The following is a 19,516-nucleotide window of genomic DNA, read 5'->3' as shown; positions in this document are numbered from 1 at the left end:
GGGATTGCATTGAATCTATAGATTGCTTTGTGTAGTAGAGAGTATTCATTTCTTACAATCTATTAATTATGCCAAAGAAAGTCAGCCTAGTATGCTGGCTATCAACCTTGACTGCACATTGGAATCACCTAGGGAGTACTAAACATTACTGATGCCTAGGTCCCACCTCTAGAGGTGCCAACTTTATTTGTCTGGGATATAGCCTGGCTATCTTTTTTCCCCCAAAGCTCCCCAGGTGATTCCTGGGTGCAGCCTGGGCTACTCACTACCGCCCCAGAAGTCTAATTGTTCTCAGGGATTCTTCTGCTATCACTAACCTGCTCCTTATCAAGCTGGCTCGTGCTCAGGAGTTGATTGGCATCCAAAGAATTCTAATTGAGAGTAGTCTGATGCCATATTACAGCCCTGCTCCAATCATCTTATCTGGAGTTAGTTCTACTTTTATATTTGTGGCCCACGGTGTGCTAACTGTGTATCTATTGGGCTGGGAGAGGGTATACAAAGATGATAAAGCCACAGCTTTTTCTCTCAAAAATGTTTATGAACCAGCTGTTTTTATCCTTGAGGTAAGCCCTAGATACAGTAAGAAGAATAGAGAGTATTGAGTTTATGAGCCCAAAGCACCACACCCCTTTCTAATAGTTTTCTAGGAGACAGAGACTGGAGTTCAATAGAGTTCAAAATACCATCTTTCTAAACTTCTGAAGCTGGTTGAAAAGTATGGGTTTAGGTCTATGGCTCGTGCTCAAGCTTTGATTTTGACAGTCTTGTCCATCTGTTCACAGTGTTCTGTATACTTCAGGCCTCCCCCTCATCCCCACAGTGGTGACTTCTTACTAGGTGGCAGGTAGCAGAGCAGAAAGCACACACCCCACAAGCCCCTGACACTGACAGCAGAGGGAGTTAAGGCCCAGCCAAGCATGCCCAGTTCCTTCTTTCAAATTTATCAGGGAGATGATGCATTCCTCCTTCTATGGGGAGAGAAGCATCCTTATCTTATACCACATGGGTAGCTGCCATCTCTGCCTATGCTTAGGGCCAGCCCCAGTGCCATGGATAGTTGTGCACATGATTGGAGCTTACTGGCTCTTGGAGTCTGTCAGGTTCATTTGTTAACTTCCCAGAACCTCAGCTGCTCTGACTTTTGTGATCTTCAGGAAAGGTAGGTCACTATGCATGCTTCATCCTTAAGTATTGATAGGTGTTTTGGAAGAGTTTTGTTTTTGCTTTGTTTTACAAATCATTTGATTCCTTTGGGGTTTATAGTTAAAGCCTCATTCATTTGGAGACCTTTGATTTCAAATTCAAGATATTTCAGGCAGGGGCCAATTTGATTTTTCTTCTGCTCAGATAGTCAAAAATATTTATTAAGAGCACTGTACTAGGCCCTCTGGGCTCAGTGACAAACCAGTGACACAGGGTCCCTGCCTCATGGAATTTCAGTCTAGTGGAGAGCTGAGTGGGAAATGAAAAAAGAAACAAGTATGCAACAAAAAGGAGTTTTAAGTTATTGAAAGCTGTAATGAAGAGTAAATGACGGAAAGTTTCTTTCTTTTTTTTTTGGCAGCATGGCTTGTGGGACCTCAGTTCCTTGACTAGGGACTGAAACTGGGCCCTTGGCAGTAAGAATACAGTATCCTAACCATTGGACAACCAGGGAATTTCAAAGGGAAAGTTTATTTTCTTTTTTTTTTTAACTTTTTATTTCGTATTGAGGTGTAGCTGATTAACAAACAATGTTGTGATAGTTTCTGGTGAACAGTGAAGGGACTCAACCATACATATTCATGTATCCATTGTCCCCCAAACCCGCCTCCCATCCAGGCTGCCATATAACACTGAGCAAGAGTTCCGTGTGCTATACAATAGGTCCTTGTTGGTTATCCATTTTAAATATAGTAGTGTGTACATGAGCATCCCAAACTCCCTGTTTGAAGGGAAACTTTCTTATAAACATTTGCTGTTATGACTCAGTCCTTGGGATGAAATCACATATACCCAAAAAGACTTGCACACAAATTTCATAGTAGTTTTGTTTGCAACAGCCAACAACTGGAAACAACCCAAAGATGCCCACCAGGTGGTGAAAAGAGTTATTTTCTGTATAGTGGAGTACCACCCAGCAATAAAAATGAACTAACTACTGATACCAACAACATGGATGCATCTTGAAAACATTATGCTGATAAAAAGAATTTAGCCTGGAAAAAATATATTCTGAATGATTCTGTATATATGAAAGCCTGGAAAAATCAAATATAACCCACAGAGATGGAAATCAGATCAGTGATTGCCTGGGTCCAGGGGTGGGATTGCTTGGGAAGGGGTACAAGGGAATCTTTAAGATGACGAAAAAGGTTTTGATTTTGGTGATGGTGGCTACATTTATCAAAACTCATCAACTTGTTCATTTAAAATGGGTGCGCTTTATTATATAAATTATATCTCAATAAATTTGATCAAAATGCAATTGGGGTAGAGGGGGAGGAAGTGAAAAAAAGAAATGAAGCATGGGCAGGAAGGGGAATAATATCTGTTTAGAGAGGGTGGTGGTGAGGGGATTCTCTGAGGGAGAACATTTAAGCTGAATGTTCTGCTTAAATGTATCTGCTGCCAATGCTGGAGACACAGAAGATGCGAGTTTGATCCCTGGTTCAGGAAGATCCCTTGGAGGAGGAAATGACAACCTACTCCAGTATTCTTGCCTGGAGAATCCAATGAACAGAGGAGCGTGGTGGGCTATAGTCCAAGGGGTCACAAAGAGTTAGACATGACTGAGCTTCTGGGCACACCTGCATGCTATGCATGGAAAGGGCTAAAGGAAGAAAGGATGAAGATAGTTGGCTGGGGTGGGGGAAGGGGTTCTCCAGGCAGGAAGAATAGCAGATACAAAGGCCTTGAGGTAGGGAAGAGAGAGTAAAACTGCTTTGGCTGTGATAGTTAATTGGATGAAGAAGATTGACTGGGAGATGTCTGGCCTACTTAAAGTAACAAAATATCTGGGAAATTTGAGTAGCACCCGCATAACCTGCAAACATTAATGATTAATAACAAAGCATTTTCATCTATTCACTGGTACAGGTCCCATAAAGACCTATTGATACTTTATAAGCCACTCATTTAAGTCAATGTAAGAGGGTACTTGAGAGTAATGAAAATAGTATTTCATTAAAATAACTTTCATTAATGTAGACTGGTGTTCTCTTTCAGTGACTATGACCAGTAGTAGGGATTCTGAGAGGAGAGCATAATAGAGAAAGTTCTGCAGAAGACTCTATGCCAAAATAAGGTAGACATTTCTTCTTTTGTGCATTTCAGTCTCTTCAGCTGCCTGAAATTTAAGGTTCCTTCAGAAACGGATTCTTAGCCCTTATGGTTGTTGTTTAGTTGCTAAATCATATCCGACTCTTTTGTGACCCCATGGACTGTAGCCCACCAGGCTCCTCTGTTCATGGGATTTCCTAGGCAAGAATACTGGAGTGGGTTACCATTTCCTTCTCCAGGGAATCTTCCTGACCCAGGGCTTGAACCCTAGTCGCCTGCATTTCAGGCAGATTCTTTATCATTAAGCCACCAGGGAAGCCTCAGCCCTGGAAGGTAGGAAAGTTATAATTCAGGACATTAGATCTAGGGAGAGGACAGAGTAAGTGGCCTTGACAATGAGGGCTTGGTCTCCATCATTATTTTAAAGCTCTGGTTTCAAGAAACAATGAAAGCTAGATTAAGAAAAAAGGAGGGGATAGGGTGACTTTAGAAGTGTCTTTGAATGTTATGGAAAGAACCAAAAGACAGGCATGTGTTTAGTTCAGGAAAAGATGAAAATAGACAGGACTGGGAGAGCTGGAAAAGCATTCTGTTTTGCTTTGTGTATCTGTTTATTCTTGGGTTTATTTGCAGACCAGCTGTCTCTGTTTCTTTGCCTCAATGGGGAATATGGCATTACATTTTCAGAAGTGAGTCCTCATTCCAAAGTGGTAGGGTTATGAAGTATACAAACTTGGCTGTTGGGGCCTAATCTATACATGGATTGGGGGATTTCTTGGAGAAGAGTGGATGCTTGGAAGCTAGGCAGATACCTAACTTGTCTCCTACAAAGATGTTAGTATTTTAAAGAATTCCAAAGTTGCTCTATTGGCTTCCCAGGTAGTGCAGTGGTAAAGAATCTGCCTACCAATGCAGGAGACGTAAGAGACGTGGGTTTGATCCCTGGGTTGGGAAGATCCCCTGGAGGAGGAAATGGCAACCCATTTCAGTATTCTTGCCTGGAAAATCCCATGGTCAGAGGAGCCTGGTGGCCTACAGTTCATGGGGTCCCAGAGTTGGACACGACTTAGCGACTGAGCACGCAAAGTTGCTATTGCCACTGTAATTATTTTGTTATCAACACATTTGTGTGTGTGTGTATTACTCTGTGACAGGCACTGTAGGTGAGATGAAGATGCAAACTCTTATTTTAGTAGTTCTCATAATCTAGCTGGGATTACTATGTATACCAAGAATTTTAAGACAAGGAATTGTGATAAATGCCATTAAGAGTGGTATAACATCTCTTCACAATTAATTAAAATTTAAGATATTTCCCTTTTTATTATTTCTAGTTTTGTATATTTGAATAAACTTCTTTATTTAGTTAATACTATGAAAGTATTAACTTTTAATTTCTTCATTTTGATCCTTGTGCAGGATGTTAACATTAGGAGTAGCTGAGTAGGGGTATATGGGAACTCTCTCTGTATTATTCCTGAAACTTTTCTGTAAGTTGAAAAATTGTTCAAAATAAAAGTTTTTTTTTAAAGCAAAAAAAGTGAGATATTGTAAAAGATCAGAAGGTTTACAGCTAATTGTAATTGATGAAGACTTTAAGGAGGAGGTATCATTTGGAGTAAGCCATGAAAGTTGGGTTGGATTTCAGTAAGCAGAAATACGGTGAGAAGGAATTTCATGTTGGATGAACCAAGCCTTAGAGCAGAATAAAAGTAAGGTGTCTAGTTGGAGAACTGTGAAATTTACTTTGCTGCATGTTGTGTAAGCATATGAGAAGTAATGAGAAAAAGTGGAAAAATACCAAATGGTGGGGTTCTTTGGATATTAAGTTGTTTGGACTTTATTCTGTAGGCAAAGAAGCCATCAAAACGTTTTAAATAGAGGAGAGATTATAAATAGGACTATGGGGAGTTCCCTGGCGGTCCAGTGGTTAAGACTCCAAAGCAGGGGGCACAGGTTTGATCCGTGATTGGGGAAATAAGATCCCACACGACATGCAGCATGCCCAAAAGATTTAAAATAACAGCACAATGGTTTAGTAAGATTAACTGACCAGTAGGCCAGAAAGTAGAGAAACTAGGAGTGGAGCACACATTTGGGAGGTAACTGAAATAAATGACTGATTAGATAATGCTTCTTTGTCCAATATGATAGCCACTAGGCACTGTGGCGTTTGACCACTTTTAGTGTCATATGTTGAAATGATAGTATTTGGGATATAGTGGATTAAATAAAATATAATATTAAAATGAATTTAACCTGTTTCTTTTTACTTTTTAAAACATGGCTACTAGAAATTTAGCTTTTTTTGGGGGGTGGGGGCTGTGTGGCTTGAGGGATGTTAACTCCCCAACCAGGGATTGAGCCTCACTCTCCACAGTGAAAGCATGTAGTCCTAACCACTGAACCACCAGGGAATTCCTTAGAAATTTTAAATCACACACATGATTTGCACTATATTTCTATTGAACACTGCTGGATTCAAAGAAAGAGGGGAATAAATCAAGCTACTCAGGGCAATAGAAATGGCACTATCATTAAGAGAACTAAGGAAAGTGGGACTGTGAGAAAAGAGGATAAACTTGTATTCAGGAAAAGATGCTTTTACATAGATTTATTTGGGAGTGAAATAAGAAGTTGTACTTAACTTTGCCTTAAATTTCTCAAACTTATTTGAGCATAGATTGCTTTTCTAACAACTATTAAGTGCTAAACTGTTAGTGTTTATCTAGTGTGTGTGTGTGCTCAGTTGCTAGATTGCATCCGACTCTGTGACCCCCATGGACTGTAGGCCACCAGGCTCCTCTGTCCATGGGATTTTCTGGGCAAGAATTCTGGAATGGGTTGCCATCTTCTGTTCCAGGGGATCTTTCCGACCTAGGGATTGAACCCGTGTCTCTTGTGTCTCCTGTGTTGGTAGGTGGATTCTTTACGGCGGCTGGGAAGCCAATTCACATCAGAGACATTCAGTCAAAGATAAGATAGGCTTTGAGCTTGCACACTAGGAGAAAATTTCAGTCCTTTCAACACCTGGGAAGGGATAGAATCTTCCATATCTAGGATCTCTATCCCTCCTCAAAATAGTAGATTCTGGGCCAGGGGTCAGACCTTGGAAGAATGTCTAGGAGCTTAAGAACTTCATGTTCTATATATCTTTGTCCTTTAGGAAAGACTGTAGGCAAGGTTTTCCCAAACTCTCTACACTATTATACTCTGAAAAAAGTTCTTGTGCTTGAAAGAGGCCTGATCTACATTTTTTATTTCCTTGGCACTAATGGAGTCCAATGAAAGGAGAAAGAACTTGTGGCTTGACATGCTTGTGATCATAATTTCCTTTTTACTTTCCAGTGATGCTTTACTTTAGTTGCAAGAAAACTCAGTGGAACTCATTAGGAACCAGAAGGCACACTGCGGGCTCCAAGATTGTTTCCAGTGATTCTTTCTCTCCTGGTATTCTCATACTTGTGTATTACCAACTCATGTTGGGCTGGTCTGTGTAATATGTAGAATATTGTAGAAATGACAGAATATGACTTCACAGGCTAGATCTTAAGATAATGCAACTTCTACCTTGTTTTCTCTTGGATCACTAGCTCTAGAAGCTAGCTGCCATGTTGTGAGGACACTCAGACAATCCTATGGAGAGCTCCCATGTTGTGGGAGCTGAAGCCTCCTGCCAACAGTCAGTTTGGTGAGTAAGTCATGTTGAAAGTGGATACTGAAGCCTATTATGCCCTCAAATGAAAGAGCCTAAGCCAGAACCACGCAGCCAAGTCATTCCTGAATTCTTGACCCACAAAAAGTGTGATAATATGTATTACTATTTTAAGCTACTAAATTTGGGGTTATTTTACCTAATAATCAAATTCCCACGTGTGTGTGTGTATATATATATATGTGTGTGTGTATATATATATGTGTGTGTGTATATATATATATGTATATATATGTGTATATATACATATATATATATAGTCTCTTGATTTTTCTTCATTTCTCTGTACTATAACTGAGTGAATTACTCATGTATTGGGCTTTCTTCACAGCTCAATGGAAAGAATCTGCCTGCAATGCAGAAGACCCAGGTTCAATCCCTGGGTTGTGAAGATACCCTGGAGAAGGAAATGGCAACCCACTCCAGTCTCCAGTATTCTTGCCTGGAGAATCCCATGGACAGAGGAGCCTGGTGGGCTACAGTCTATGGGGTTGCAAGAGTTGGACATCGCTTAATGACTAAACCACCAATGTGGTTGAAGTATGTTTCAAATGACGTTTTTTTGCTGAAATGGCTCTAAATTTGCAAGTCATTACTTTAGAATCTGACTAGTTCTTCTGAAGCACTATGCTTACCATGACCCCTGTGCTTCTTATTCCGGTGTGTACATCACAATGTTCACTTCTCCCCAAGGATAAATAATTGAGAGAAATGATAAAGAACTTAATAACTGAGAGAAGTGATAAAGAACTTAATAATGCTCTCCCTATAAAATAAACTAATAATCACAGAGAAAGAAAACCTCTTACTTGCTACTTTCATTTTTTTTTTTTGCAAAAAAACAAACAAAAAACCCCCAAAGCTTAATCATGGATTTACTTTGCTCCAAGTCAAATCTTCAATTTTTTAAAAATGTTTTACTTAGATATAATACACATACAGAAAAAGTGAACATCTTGATGAAATGTTACAAAGTGGACACACTCATGTAACCACCATCCAGACCAAAGAAATCAAACATTACCAGCCTTTTAGAAGCCTATCTGGTATCTTCTACCTACCACTCTTTTCTCGCCCCTCAAAGTAACAAGTATTCTTCCTTCTAAATCATTTATTTATTTATTTTATTTTTATTATTTTTTAACACCAAAAGCATTTTGTATTGGGGTATAGCCAATTAACAATGTTGTGATAGTTTCAGGTGAACAGTGAAGGGACTCAGCTATACATATACATGTATCCATTCTCCCCCAAACCCCCTCCCATCCAGGCTGGCACATAACACTGAGCAGAGTTCCATGTGTTATACAATAGGTTTTTGTTAGTTATCCATTTTAAATATAGCAGTGTGTACGTGACCTTCCCAAAGTCCTTAACTACCCCTTCCTCTGCCAGGAACCTTGAGTTCATTTCTAAGTCTGTGAGTCTCTTTCTGTTTTGTAAGTAAGTTCTCTTGTTATCATTTCTTTTTAGATTCCACATACAAGGGGTGTCATATGCTATTTCTCCTTCTCTGACTTACTTCACTCACTATGACACTCTCTAGGTCCATCCATGTTGCTGTAAATGGCAGTATTTCATTCTTTTTAATGGCTTAGTATTATTCCATCTTATATATATACCACATCTTTATCCATTTCTCTGTCGATGGATGTTTAGGTTGTTTCCATGTCTTGGCCATTGTAAACAGTGATGCAGTGAACACGGCAGTGCGTGTATCTTTTCAGGCCATGTTTTTCTCTGGATATATGCCTGGGAGTGGGGTTCTAGGGTCATATGGTGGCTGTTTTTTAAGGAACCTCCATACTGTTCTCCTTGCTATTCTTTGGAACTCTGCATTCAAATGGGTATATTTTTCCTTTTCTCCTTTACTTTTCACGTCTCTTCTTTTCACAGCTATTTGTAAGGCCTCCTCAGACAGCCATTTTGCATTTTTGCATTTCTTTTTCTTGGGGATGGTCTTGATTCCTGTCTCCTGTACAATTTCACGAACCTCCATCCGTAGTTCATCAGGCACTCTGTCTATCAGATCTAGTCTCTTAAATCTATTTCTCACTTCCACTGTATAGTCATAAGGGATTTGATTTAGGTCATACCTGAATAGTCTAGTGGTTTTCCCTACTTTTTTCAATATAAGTTTGACTGTGTGAATCACAAGAAACTGGAAAATTTTGAAAGAGATGGGAATACCAGCCCACCTCACCTGCCTCTTGAGAAACCTGTATGCAGGTCAGGAAGCAACAGTTAGAACTGGGCATGGAACAACAGACTGGTTCCAAATAGGAAAAGGAGTACATCAAGGCTGTATATTGTCACCCTGCTTATTTAACTTATATGCAGAGTACATCATGAGAAACGCTGGGCTGGGTGAAGCACAAGCTGGAATCAAGATTGCTGGGAGAAATATCAATAACCTCAGATATGCAGATGACACCTCCCTTATGGCAGAAAGTGAAGAACTAAAGAGTCTCTTGATGAAAGTGAAAGAAAAGAGTGAAAAAGTTGGCTTAAAGCTCAACATTCAGAAAACTAAGATCATGGCATCTGGTCCCATCACTTCATGGCAAATAGATGGGGAAACAGTGGCTGACTTTATTTTTCTGGGCTCCAAAATCACTGCAGATGGTGATTGCAGCCATGAAATTAAAAGACACTTACTCCTTTGAAGGAAAGTTATGACCAACCTAGACAGCATATTAAAAAGCAGAGACATTACTTTGTCAACAAAGGTCTGTCTAGTCAAGGCTATGGTTTTTCCAGTGGTCTTGTATGGATGTGAGAGTTGGACTACAAAGAAAGCTGAGTGCTGAAGAATTGATGCTTTTGAACTGTGGTGTTGGAGAAGACTCTTGAGAGTCCCTTGGACTGCAAGGAGATCCAACCAGTCCATCCTAAAGGAGATCAGTCTTGGGTGTTCATTGGAAGGACTGATGTTGAAGCTGAAACTCCAATACTTTGGCCACCTGATGCGAAGAGCTGACTTACTTGAAAAGACCCTGATGCTGGGAAAGATTGAGGGCAGGAGGAGAAGGGGATGACAGAGGATTAGATGGTTGGATGGCATCACGGACTCAATGGACATGGGTTTGGGTGGACTCCAGGAGTTGGCCATGGACAGGGAGGCCTGGCGTGCTGCAGTTCATGGGGTCGCAAAGAGTCGGACACGACTGAGCGACTGAACTGAATACTGTTCTCCATAGTGGCTGTACCAATTTACATTTCCACCAACAGTGGCAGGAGGGTTCCCTTCTTTCCACATCCTCTCCAGCATTTGTTGTTTGGGGATTTTTGATCATTTTTTACTTTTCCTGGTTGTGCCACACAGCTTGCAGGATCTTGGTTCCCTCACCAGGGACAACCCTGAGTCCCCTGCAGTGGAAGCATGGAGTCCCAACCACTGGACCACCAGGGAAGTCCCTAACATTTTTTATCAATGTTGAACTTCACGTAAGTGGAGACATATAGTATGTATTCTTTCATGTACGATTTCTTTCTCCCAATTTATTTACATTTTTTACTTAGGATTATAAACACCTTGCCTAATTGTCGTTTGTGTCTGCTCCATCTTTTATTTTGGATAAACTTTAATGATAGCCACAGACTGCAAGTCCACACTAGTGAGTGAAGCTGTGTGTATATATTTAAGACAAGAAAAAGCCTTGCAGTAATTTATTGGAATGTCACTGAATCTGTGCCTTTTGGTTATCATAAGGCAGAGAGTAGTTGAATGTCTCAGGAATCCAGACTGTCATTTTTCAAGCTGTATGCCTCTGGATAAGTTGCCTCATCATCCAAATGTTCCTAGGAGGATTAAGTAACATGTAAAGACATGTAAAAAAAGAAAAGGTACACATATTTCAAGTGTTGTTTTTATGTTGGGTTTGTCTTGGCAGTCTCAGGTGATGATGATTCTTGATATTTCAGAATGATCTACGGGAGCTCAGAGACTTGATGGAAAGTCCCTCAAGTCAAGGAAAACCATCATATTATTTTTTGTTGGGGGAGGCAGAAATATATGCATTGCTGGGCACCGAGATTTAGAAGAGTAGCTATAGGTTTTCTTGGTTCTTGTAGGATCCCTATGGTGTGGCTTCCTGCAGGAGACAGAATTTCCAGAGCTAGGAAATTGGATTTCCAGAGTTATTCCTACAGTGAGGGGAGCTAGTTTTGGGTGAACACGGTAATTCTATTCAACAAGCAAGAGAAAAGCTCATCCTTCTTGTTCAACCTGCCACTAGCTGTCTTAACAGGAAAGATGAACATAAGGGGCATTACAGTCTCTGAGGGGAAGCACTTATAATTAGTGAGCCAGATCCCACTAAACTTGACGGAGTGCCTAGGGGGAACAGCGTTGTGGATCATTCCAGGCGTGGGCAACCTATGGGAGAAGAGCTGCTTGGATGGACCTTCAGTATCTCAGCGCTGGAGGTGACCATGTCCTCGCCCCCCAAAAGGTGATGATTCAAAAAACAAAAAAAACAACTAAACAAAATCCCCAACAACCCAGGCCCCGAGGCGACCACCAAAACCTTTCTACGTCTCCCAGGGCACACCACAGAGAAAAAGGGTCCAGATTCCATACAAAAGCCAACCCTACTTTCTGGCTCCCACACCCTCCCTCCTTCACTATTGGAGGGTGGTGAAGGGTTTATAACCCTCCTCTTTCTTCCAGTTGCCATGGATACCAACCCCAGTCCTTTCATTCCTTCTGGTACTGGGAACAGTCTCTAACGCAGGAGGAATGGAGGGCTCTTTACCCAAACCCGCCAGTGGGAGTGCTAGGGGAGGGGGTGGCGGTTAAACAGAGCGCGGGGGACTGGTGATCTAGACTGCAGCGGTAGAATCAGGACAAAAGCTAAGTTCAGGCGTGGTTCAAGCCCTTCTGTTCGCCAACACCTGCGACCAGACCCTGCGGGATGCTGCTGGGCTTAGGGCAGGGGCAAGCCGAGACGACGAGACGCAGCAGCGGGGTGGGGCTTGGGGGCGCGAGGCGGCTCCCGGGAGAGTTCCGGGGACCGGAGCGCCGACCTGTGCACTAGCGCAGGAGAGTGAAGCGGCTGGAAGAAGGTGCAGGCCCCTCCACCCACTTGTTCATTGGGCGGCGGCGCCATCACTCTCTGCTCGGCAACACCGCTCTCCACCTCCGCTCAGCCAGGATCCCCACCCCCGCCGTCCTCTGCTCCGCCCCGTCCTGGGAGCTTTTCATTGGACGGAGGCGCGGTCGATGCGCCTCGAGTCAGAGAGCCGATTGGACAGGAGGCCGTCGGGCCGCCCCCAGCCAGCTTGGATTGGCTTGCTGCGCGTTGGCGCAACGGAAGAGGCGGCCTGCCGAAGGTGCTCTTTTGCTCCGACTGGCTTGCCGCGGAGGAGGCGAAGAGGGGACCGGCGCTGGGGGGCTGGCTCGGGCGGCAGCGGTGGCTGCTGCGGATGGGAGCCGGCTGGCTTGCCGCGCCCATGGAGCGCCACGGCAGGGCCGCCGCCACCTCTGCCTCGTCGGCCCGGGAGCCGGTGCCCGGGGGCTCTGATGGGCGGCGGCGGGAGCCATTGCGGCGCCGTGCGAACAGCGCGTCAGCTCCTGCCGTCGGGGCCTCGGCTTCGGCCTCGCCTTCGGCGGAGGGCGTAAGGCGGGATCGGCCCGGCTCCTACAGCGGCGCTATCTCGGCCTCCCGTCAGCGCGTCGAAAGCCTCAAGAAGAAGAGGCCGCGTAAGTGCCCGGCGGGGCGCCTTCGCGCCTCGCCCTGCCCCCTTCCGCCCAGGCCGCCGTTTTTCCCGCGCGCGCCGGCGCGGAGACAGTGCCCCCGCACGGTGGTCCCAGTTGGTGCTTGAGGCTGGAGGCCTCAGGTCCTCGGAACACGCGGGCTTCGGGTTCGGCCCCGTCCGCCCCTTTTGTGCAGTGGTTTGCTCTTCTGCTTCTCAGTTGTCCGAGTGGAGCGTCTGTTCTCAGGACCTTTTGTCCGGTTCTTGGCTCCTTGTGCATTCTTTGTCCGAGAGTCGCATGATTTTCCTCGAGAAGGCCTCTTTTTGACTCTCTTTCACCACCTCCCTTTCCCCCCGAGTCGTTTGAATCACCAATGTCTCTCGAAGACGTTACATCCTTTTTATCTGGAGATTTTGGGCTCAAGGGAGATGGTTGAGTTGCTGCAAGCCTAAAACTGGATTCCGTGATCTGTGCGCTAAGCTTTGGCTGCTTTTCTTCCCATGAGAATTCTGGTCATCTCTCATCCAGATATCGTCTCTATTTTCTTTCCATCTCATTGCCGATGCTCACAATTCAGTACTGTAGCATTCTGGGCTTTTAAAGAATTTTTCTTTTGAGGGAAAAAGACATCTTCCTGAATATCGTCTTGGTGACTGCACATGCCTTTCTCAAAGAATCGGTTTCCCCGTTTTATTAAAACGGTTCTTTTTCTGCTTTGTGATCTAGTCCAGATATATATATATATATACACACACGTATATGTATATTTCTCTTTAGGGGTCTTCAGTTCAAGTCCTCTATCAAGCAGCCATTGCAACTCTTGAAAATATCCACTGTCTTGATAGTCTAATATGAACTTTCGGATATAATAACAGTTTACTAATCCATATGGTTATACTGTTTTTGTCGCTTGTTGCCAGATTCCTATTTCAGGAAATCAACTTGTTTTAAATGCAGAATTTGAGAATAAGAAAGTGGCAGTATGAGTGTGAGTGAGGTCTTTATTGGATAGTACCTCAGTCTTTATTGAATAGTATCTCAGCTCAACAACCCATTTGCTTTACTCTTCTATGATTTGGATGATTAAAAATTAAATGCAGCGCTAGTTGGCTATGAACAGTTTGAGAGTTTTCAGTTCTTGTGTCTTTCCCTGTGTTCTTGAAAGAAAGTTGGAAAAGAGATTATCCTCTCTCAGCCTATGCCGTTTTTAGAGCTTGGTGTTGAGAAGCACCCGAGTTTTAAGTGATGCAAAACTCCTTCATGGTTTGGAACTGCCTCAATTCCAGAGATTCAGCAAATAATTGCAGCCAGGCAGCCAGCTCTTTGTGACCATTGACTACAAAGATTCTAAGTAAGTATTGTAATTTGGGGTGTTTGCCACAAGTCAGGCACTCTTTAAAAATTTTTTTCATGTACTCTTCTGAAAGCTTTGATAAACTCTTTGCGACCCCATGGACTATACAGTCCATGGAATTCTCTAGGCCAGAATACTGGAGTGGGTAGCCTTCCCTTCTCCAGGGGATCTTCCCAACCCAGGGATCAAACCCAGGTCTCCTGCATTGCAGGCGGATTCTTTACCAGCTGAGCCACTAGGGAAGCCCGCTAACAGGTGTACCACTGGACAGTACAGAAAGAACAAATGGAAGGAAAAACAATACCTTGTCTATTTCTTTAGGTCTCGTTATCCGAGAGATGGCTTTTCATGACTTTTATAAGGACTAATGAGTTCATTAAGAGCTTTCCCAGCTGGCTTAGTGGTAAAGAACCTGCCTGCCAGTGCAGGAGACACGGGAGACGCAGGTTTGATCCATGGATCGGGAAGATGCCCTGCAGAAGGGAATGGCAATCCACTCCAGTATTCCTGCCAGGACACGACTGAGCGACTTTCACCTAACTTCACACCTGTTAGCTGTATTGACTGCTGATCCCTTCAAGAGTTATACTTGGGTGTTAACTTTGAGAGAATTCAATAAAAATGAAATCTTTGTATTTTTTATTAGGGGAATTAAGTATGGGGTGGTTGCTACCTTTCTTTTGTTTGGAAATCTCATTCTGATGTTATTGTTCTGCTTATCTAAAGCTATAGGAGACTATTTGTTATTAGAAACTAGAAAGAGCTGTTTGGTTTATCTTAGGAATTATGAGCCCTGATTATAGTCATGTTCTCCCACACATGTTCCCTAGAGCAGTGTGATTCCCAAATCTGTCTCCATCTCAGACTTAACACCACACATCGTAGTCATTAGAGATATGGCTAGATGTGTGTATGTCTAAGAAGTTCTTTGAACATTTTAGATTAGCTGAAGTATGTTTCATAGGTCTGAGAGAAATATAAAGATTGGTTTCAAATGATGGCAACAAAGATGCTAATGATAGTAACATAATACTTAGGTGTTTATATTAAACACTATGCCAGATACTTTATAAATATTTCTTTTGAGTCTTGCAGTTATTCTCTGAGATGGGTATTTGTGATCTCCAGTTTCCAAATGAGGAAACAGGCTCAGTTAAATTGTCCCTTTGTCCAAGGCCATATAGAGAGTTAGTAAGGGAGCTGTGTTTTGATTTTAGTTGTAGGTGTCTGACGTCAGACCTGATGCTTCTTGGACTTTCCCCATCTTGGAAAGGCGACATAATCCAGAGTAGTGGTGGAATCACTCAGAAGCTAAAAAACAAAAATTCTGATCTGCAGAGAGATCCAAAAACATCTTTTAATTTTTTAAATTTTATTTTTTTAAGTTTATTTATTTTGATTGTGCTGGGTCTTCATTTTTGCACGGGGTTTTCTCTAGTTATAGCAGGAAGGGGCTACTGTCTCGTTGTGGTGGCAGGTTTCTTACTGCCATGGTTTCTCTTGTTGAGAAGCAGGGACATTAGGGCGCCCAGGCTTCAGTAGTTTTGGCTCCTGTGCTCTATAGAGCACAGGCTCAGTAGTTTTGGCACACAGACTTTAGTTGCTCCAAGGCATATGGGATCTTCCTGGGTCAGGGTTCAAACCATGTCTCTTGCATTGATAGGTGGATTCTCTACCACTGAGCCACCAGGGAAGCTCCAATTTAAAAAATTTTATTGAGGCATAATTACATACGGTAAAATTACGATTTTGACAAATGTAACAGGAACACATACATTTTAATCTGCAGCCCCAGATGTACAGCAGATGTTCAGGAGGTGTGTGGAACTTGGGGATCACAGTGCTTTATGGCAGTGTGGGGGGATGAGCTGGATCTTGGAAGGTGACTCCTGAGCATGTTTAAGCACTCCAGGGAAAGCTTCGTGATGTGCTGGTTTTGAACTCATACCAATCATTGAATGTCCTTAACCTCCATTAGTCTAGAAAATAAAGCTTTTGTTTGTACCTTGATAGTACTAATCTAGAAAATAGTTAGCTTTTCATTGATATTTGGGGGAGCATCACTGTTGTCAGAATGAAACTGGTGCTTGGGCCCAGTGAGGCTGCCTCTTATCAGGTGCGGTGTTTCATCTTCAGTTAGGGAATTAGAAAGGGCCACCACCAGGAGCTCAGGAAAAAAGTTAGATTTCTATTTCTTTGTAGCGCATTTTTGAGGGGCAGAATAGGAGAGGATGCTTTTTTTTAAAAAAAAAAAATTGAGTAATTTGGCTGCATCTGGTCTTAGTTGAGGCACGAGGATCTTCCCTTGCGGCACATGAACTGTTTAGTTGTGGCATGGGCTCGGTAGTTGCTGCACTCTGGCTCAGTTGCTCCGTGGGGTGTGGGATCTTAGTTCCCCCACCAGGGATAGAACCTGTGTCCCTTGCATTGCAAGATGGATTCTTAACCACTGGACCACCAGGGAAGTTCCTTGACTGGTCACTTAAAAGAGCATTGAGGGATTTCCCTGCTGATGTAGTGCTTTAAGAATCTCCCTGCCAGTGCAGAGAACAGGGGTTTGATCGCTGGTTCTGGAAAGATTGCACATGTTGCAGGGCACCTAAACCTGTGTGCCCTAGAGTCTGTGCGCCACACCAGGAGATGCCACCACAATGAGAAGCAGGCACGCTGCAGCTACAAAGTAGTCCCCACTTGCCGCAACTAGAGAAAGCCCCCAAGCAGCAAGGAAGACCCAGCGCAGCCAACAATAAATACATTAAAAAAAAGTATTGAGGTTCTTTGGGCTTAAATTTATAACCTTGTGAGCTCTTTTCAGGTTCATAACTTGGGGTATGAAGTTCAAAACTCTATCTTTAAACACTTCTTTCTCGGTTAATGTTCTTTCTCAGTTTTTGTCAGCAAGGTAGACGTAGATGTGAAAGTCCTTTATAATGGCTTAAAGTTTACTTTCTAAAAGTGAAAGCTATCTTGCAGTTTTTAGTTGGCTATTAGGTTTTGTTATTTATACTTCTTGAATGTAAGTTTATTGAGTCTGCTGGTTTTATAGTAGATAGTATTTTATAAGTATCTGGTCCTTGAGTTAAACTATTTTGGGAATATTTTTGAGGTCTATCTTTTAATCTGAGGCCAAAGCTTGCTGCTTAGACCAGCCTAGGGGTTTGGGTTTGCAGTGTCTTAACTATGTGTGGTCTGGTAAAGATGTAGTTCATAATGTTGAAAAATTGAGCACACTTTTATAAATCATATATTTCTCATTGGAAAGCATTTCAGTTGTTGGGACCTATTATCAGAGTGCTAATGATGATTTTACATAGATTTGTGAGAGAAAGTTTAAATTCTTTCTAGGAAAGTATCCTAAGTCAAGTGCACATTGTCTAGACAGAATTTCTTGGAGAAAATATATCAGAAAATATGCCGAAGGCTGAAAACAGACTCAAATATCTGTGAAAATTGAAAGTGATGAAATAGGCCTTCATTAAAGAGATGAGGAGTGTGATGGCATAGCAAAAGCTACTTTTCCCATGTCTTGCTAGAAATACATAATTTTTGAATGAGAATTGGGAGGCTTATTCCAGTTATGTTATAGTATATGTGGCAATCTCACAGTCATTGAGAAGAATCTAAATCCCCTTTGACAGGCTGAATGTTTAGAAATAACGGAAAGTATGGCCTGAGAGATTATCAGAGAGCATGCTTGTAATGGATCTCCCATGTCTTTCATTGTCTTTCAGTTCTTATGGGTATGTAAATGATTTGATTAGTAGTATATTGGAAAATCCAGAAACCAGTGAACTCTATAATAAGGATATGAACTGAGCTATTTACTCTTTCAGCCTAAGACTTTTTCTTATATATTGTTGGTCCTCTTTTCCTAAGGTATGTGTATTTTTTTAGACTACTTTTTACTTAAAAAAAATTACCCCAAAATATGTGATTTGTGCTCTTAGGTTTGTATAGATACTGGTTAAAAGATAGTTGTTAAAGGATTTAAGAAATCTGGGCTTGAGTCCCACCTTTTCCTTTTCTTGACTGTGACCCTGGGCTCCTTCCTTTGCACTTCATTTTCTTAACTGTAAAGTGGGTTGATTACCTTGCATGGTTATTGTAAACATTAAATAAGTTCATGCAGTGAAGTGCTTGGCTATTAATAGATGATCATTTAAAACATAATAGCTGTAAACTAATGTTTCAACTTTTTAATCTAAAAAAAAGGGGAATAAGGCTCAATTTGTTTTAAGCCTTGCAATCTTCCTTTGGTGTTAGATAGGTCCAAAACTTCAGATTCCAGTGCTGTTGATGAGATACATTTGTTAGTAGAGTGCTGTGTCTTTGCTATCCACAAGGTTGGCATCATCTTAAAGCTGATGCTTAAAGAATGGTGCTTTTAGTAGGAAAATAGGAATTGAATCTCCTTACTTCAGTCATACCTAACATTGTTGTTTTCATGATTGGAGAAACTTTTTATTCTTCCAGTCAGGGCCACACTCCATGACTTACGCAGTGAAAGGTTCAGTTAGTCCCTCATCACTGAGAATGGCGTTTCTGTGGGTATTTAAAAAAAGAAAAAATCATGACTCCCTGCAACTGAGGTGAATGGCTGCTGGGGAGTCAGCCGCAGTGTTCTCTTTAGAATTGCATTGACATTGTTAGATTAATTTGGGGGAGAATTGGTGTTTAATAGTATTTAAGTTTTCCTTCCTGGAACATGATATATCTTCCCATTATTATGTCTTTCAGTATACCATTTTAATAATAGTCATACATATTTTAGTATTTATTTCTAAATATTTTATGGTTTTTGTTATGCATGACCTTTTTTTCATATTGTTTTCTTGCTGGATTTTGCTTGTATAGGAAAAGGTATTGATAATGTGTATTTTTTTGGTGTGTCCAGTTGCTAAAAATTTTTAATTCTGTTGGCTTAATTGATTTATCTTAATTTTTTTTTATGGAGTCTATCGAGATAATCATGGTTTTTCTCCTTCAATGTACTAATGCACTAATGCAAGCCTCCTTAAATGGAATTTTAATTGTGAAAACCGTCCTTGCCTTCCAGAGAAGAATCCCTGTTGGCCATGGTGTATTACTCTTACTGCACAACTGGATTCTGTTGTTTAACACTTAAATGTTTTTGCATTTATGTTGTGGGACACTTCTTTTCTAGTTTTGATGAGGTTAGAATGACTTGAGAATCTTTCTAGATTTTTTTGTGTGTGTGTGTGTGCCCCAGAAGTTTTCTACTTCATTTTGAGTCTCTTTGTACTTTTTTTCTTGCTAATCCTGTTTATGGTACATTTTAAATTCACTGCTACATAGTTGTAAATTGGCTTATTTGTACAATTTCTGGTAATGTACATTCATCTTCCTTGACTTTTTTTTTTTTGTTTTGGTCCAAAGAAAAGCTATATCTTCTTTTTCTTGGATATACTTACCAGAAATTTGTTTGTTTTAATGGCTTTTTCAAAGCTTGATTTTACTGATGAGC

The 19,516-nt window shown here is 41.7% G+C and overlaps 1 protein-coding gene and 2 long non-coding RNA genes across 9 annotated transcripts in view; 2 read left to right on the top strand and 1 right to left on the bottom strand.

Annotated features, from left to right (window-relative positions):
* The first annotated feature begins 6,631 nt into the window (after nucleotides 1–6,631).
* Nucleotides 6,632–19,516, top strand: part of PANK2 (pantothenate kinase 2) — a 34,810-nt gene continuing 21,925 nt past the window's right edge. For 4 of the 7 annotated variants that reach the window (XR_014073678.1, XM_081558846.1, XM_081558841.1 and 1 more), the window contains exon 1: nucleotides 12,346–12,683. Coding sequence is in view for 4 of the 7 variants with exons in the window: in XM_081558841.1 (XP_081414967.1) it covers nucleotides 12,407–12,683 (277 nt within the window). In the remaining 3 variants the exon portion in view is untranslated. Of the gene's footprint in view, nucleotides 6,715–6,829; nucleotides 6,956–12,345; nucleotides 14,029–19,516 lie in introns of those variants that run through there. The other 3 variants (XM_081558843.1, XM_081558844.1, XM_081558845.1) reach the window with 3 other exon arrangements.
* LOC145532888 (uncharacterized) lies at nucleotides 7,378–10,527 on the top strand. Its single transcript, XR_014073685.1, has 2 exons — nucleotides 7,378–7,519; nucleotides 8,876–10,527. It is a non-coding gene; the product is annotated as an uncharacterized LOC145532888 (long non-coding RNA).
* On the bottom strand, nucleotides 10,602–12,765 carry LOC145532887 (uncharacterized). Its single transcript, XR_014073684.1, has 2 exons — nucleotides 12,008–12,765; nucleotides 10,602–10,780 (listed from the first exon to the last, which is right to left on the bottom strand). It is a non-coding gene; the product is annotated as an uncharacterized LOC145532887 (long non-coding RNA).

This window comes from Giraffa tippelskirchi, chromosome 13, assembly GCF_054371585.1.
Source record: "Giraffa tippelskirchi isolate mGirTip1 chromosome 13, T2T-mGirTip1v1.2.pri, whole genome shotgun sequence".
Taxonomy (NCBI): Eukaryota; Metazoa; Chordata; class Mammalia; order Artiodactyla; family Giraffidae; genus Giraffa; species Giraffa tippelskirchi.
Note: the sequence above shows the minus strand (reverse complement) of the source record. Positions and strands in the feature narration are given on the sequence as shown.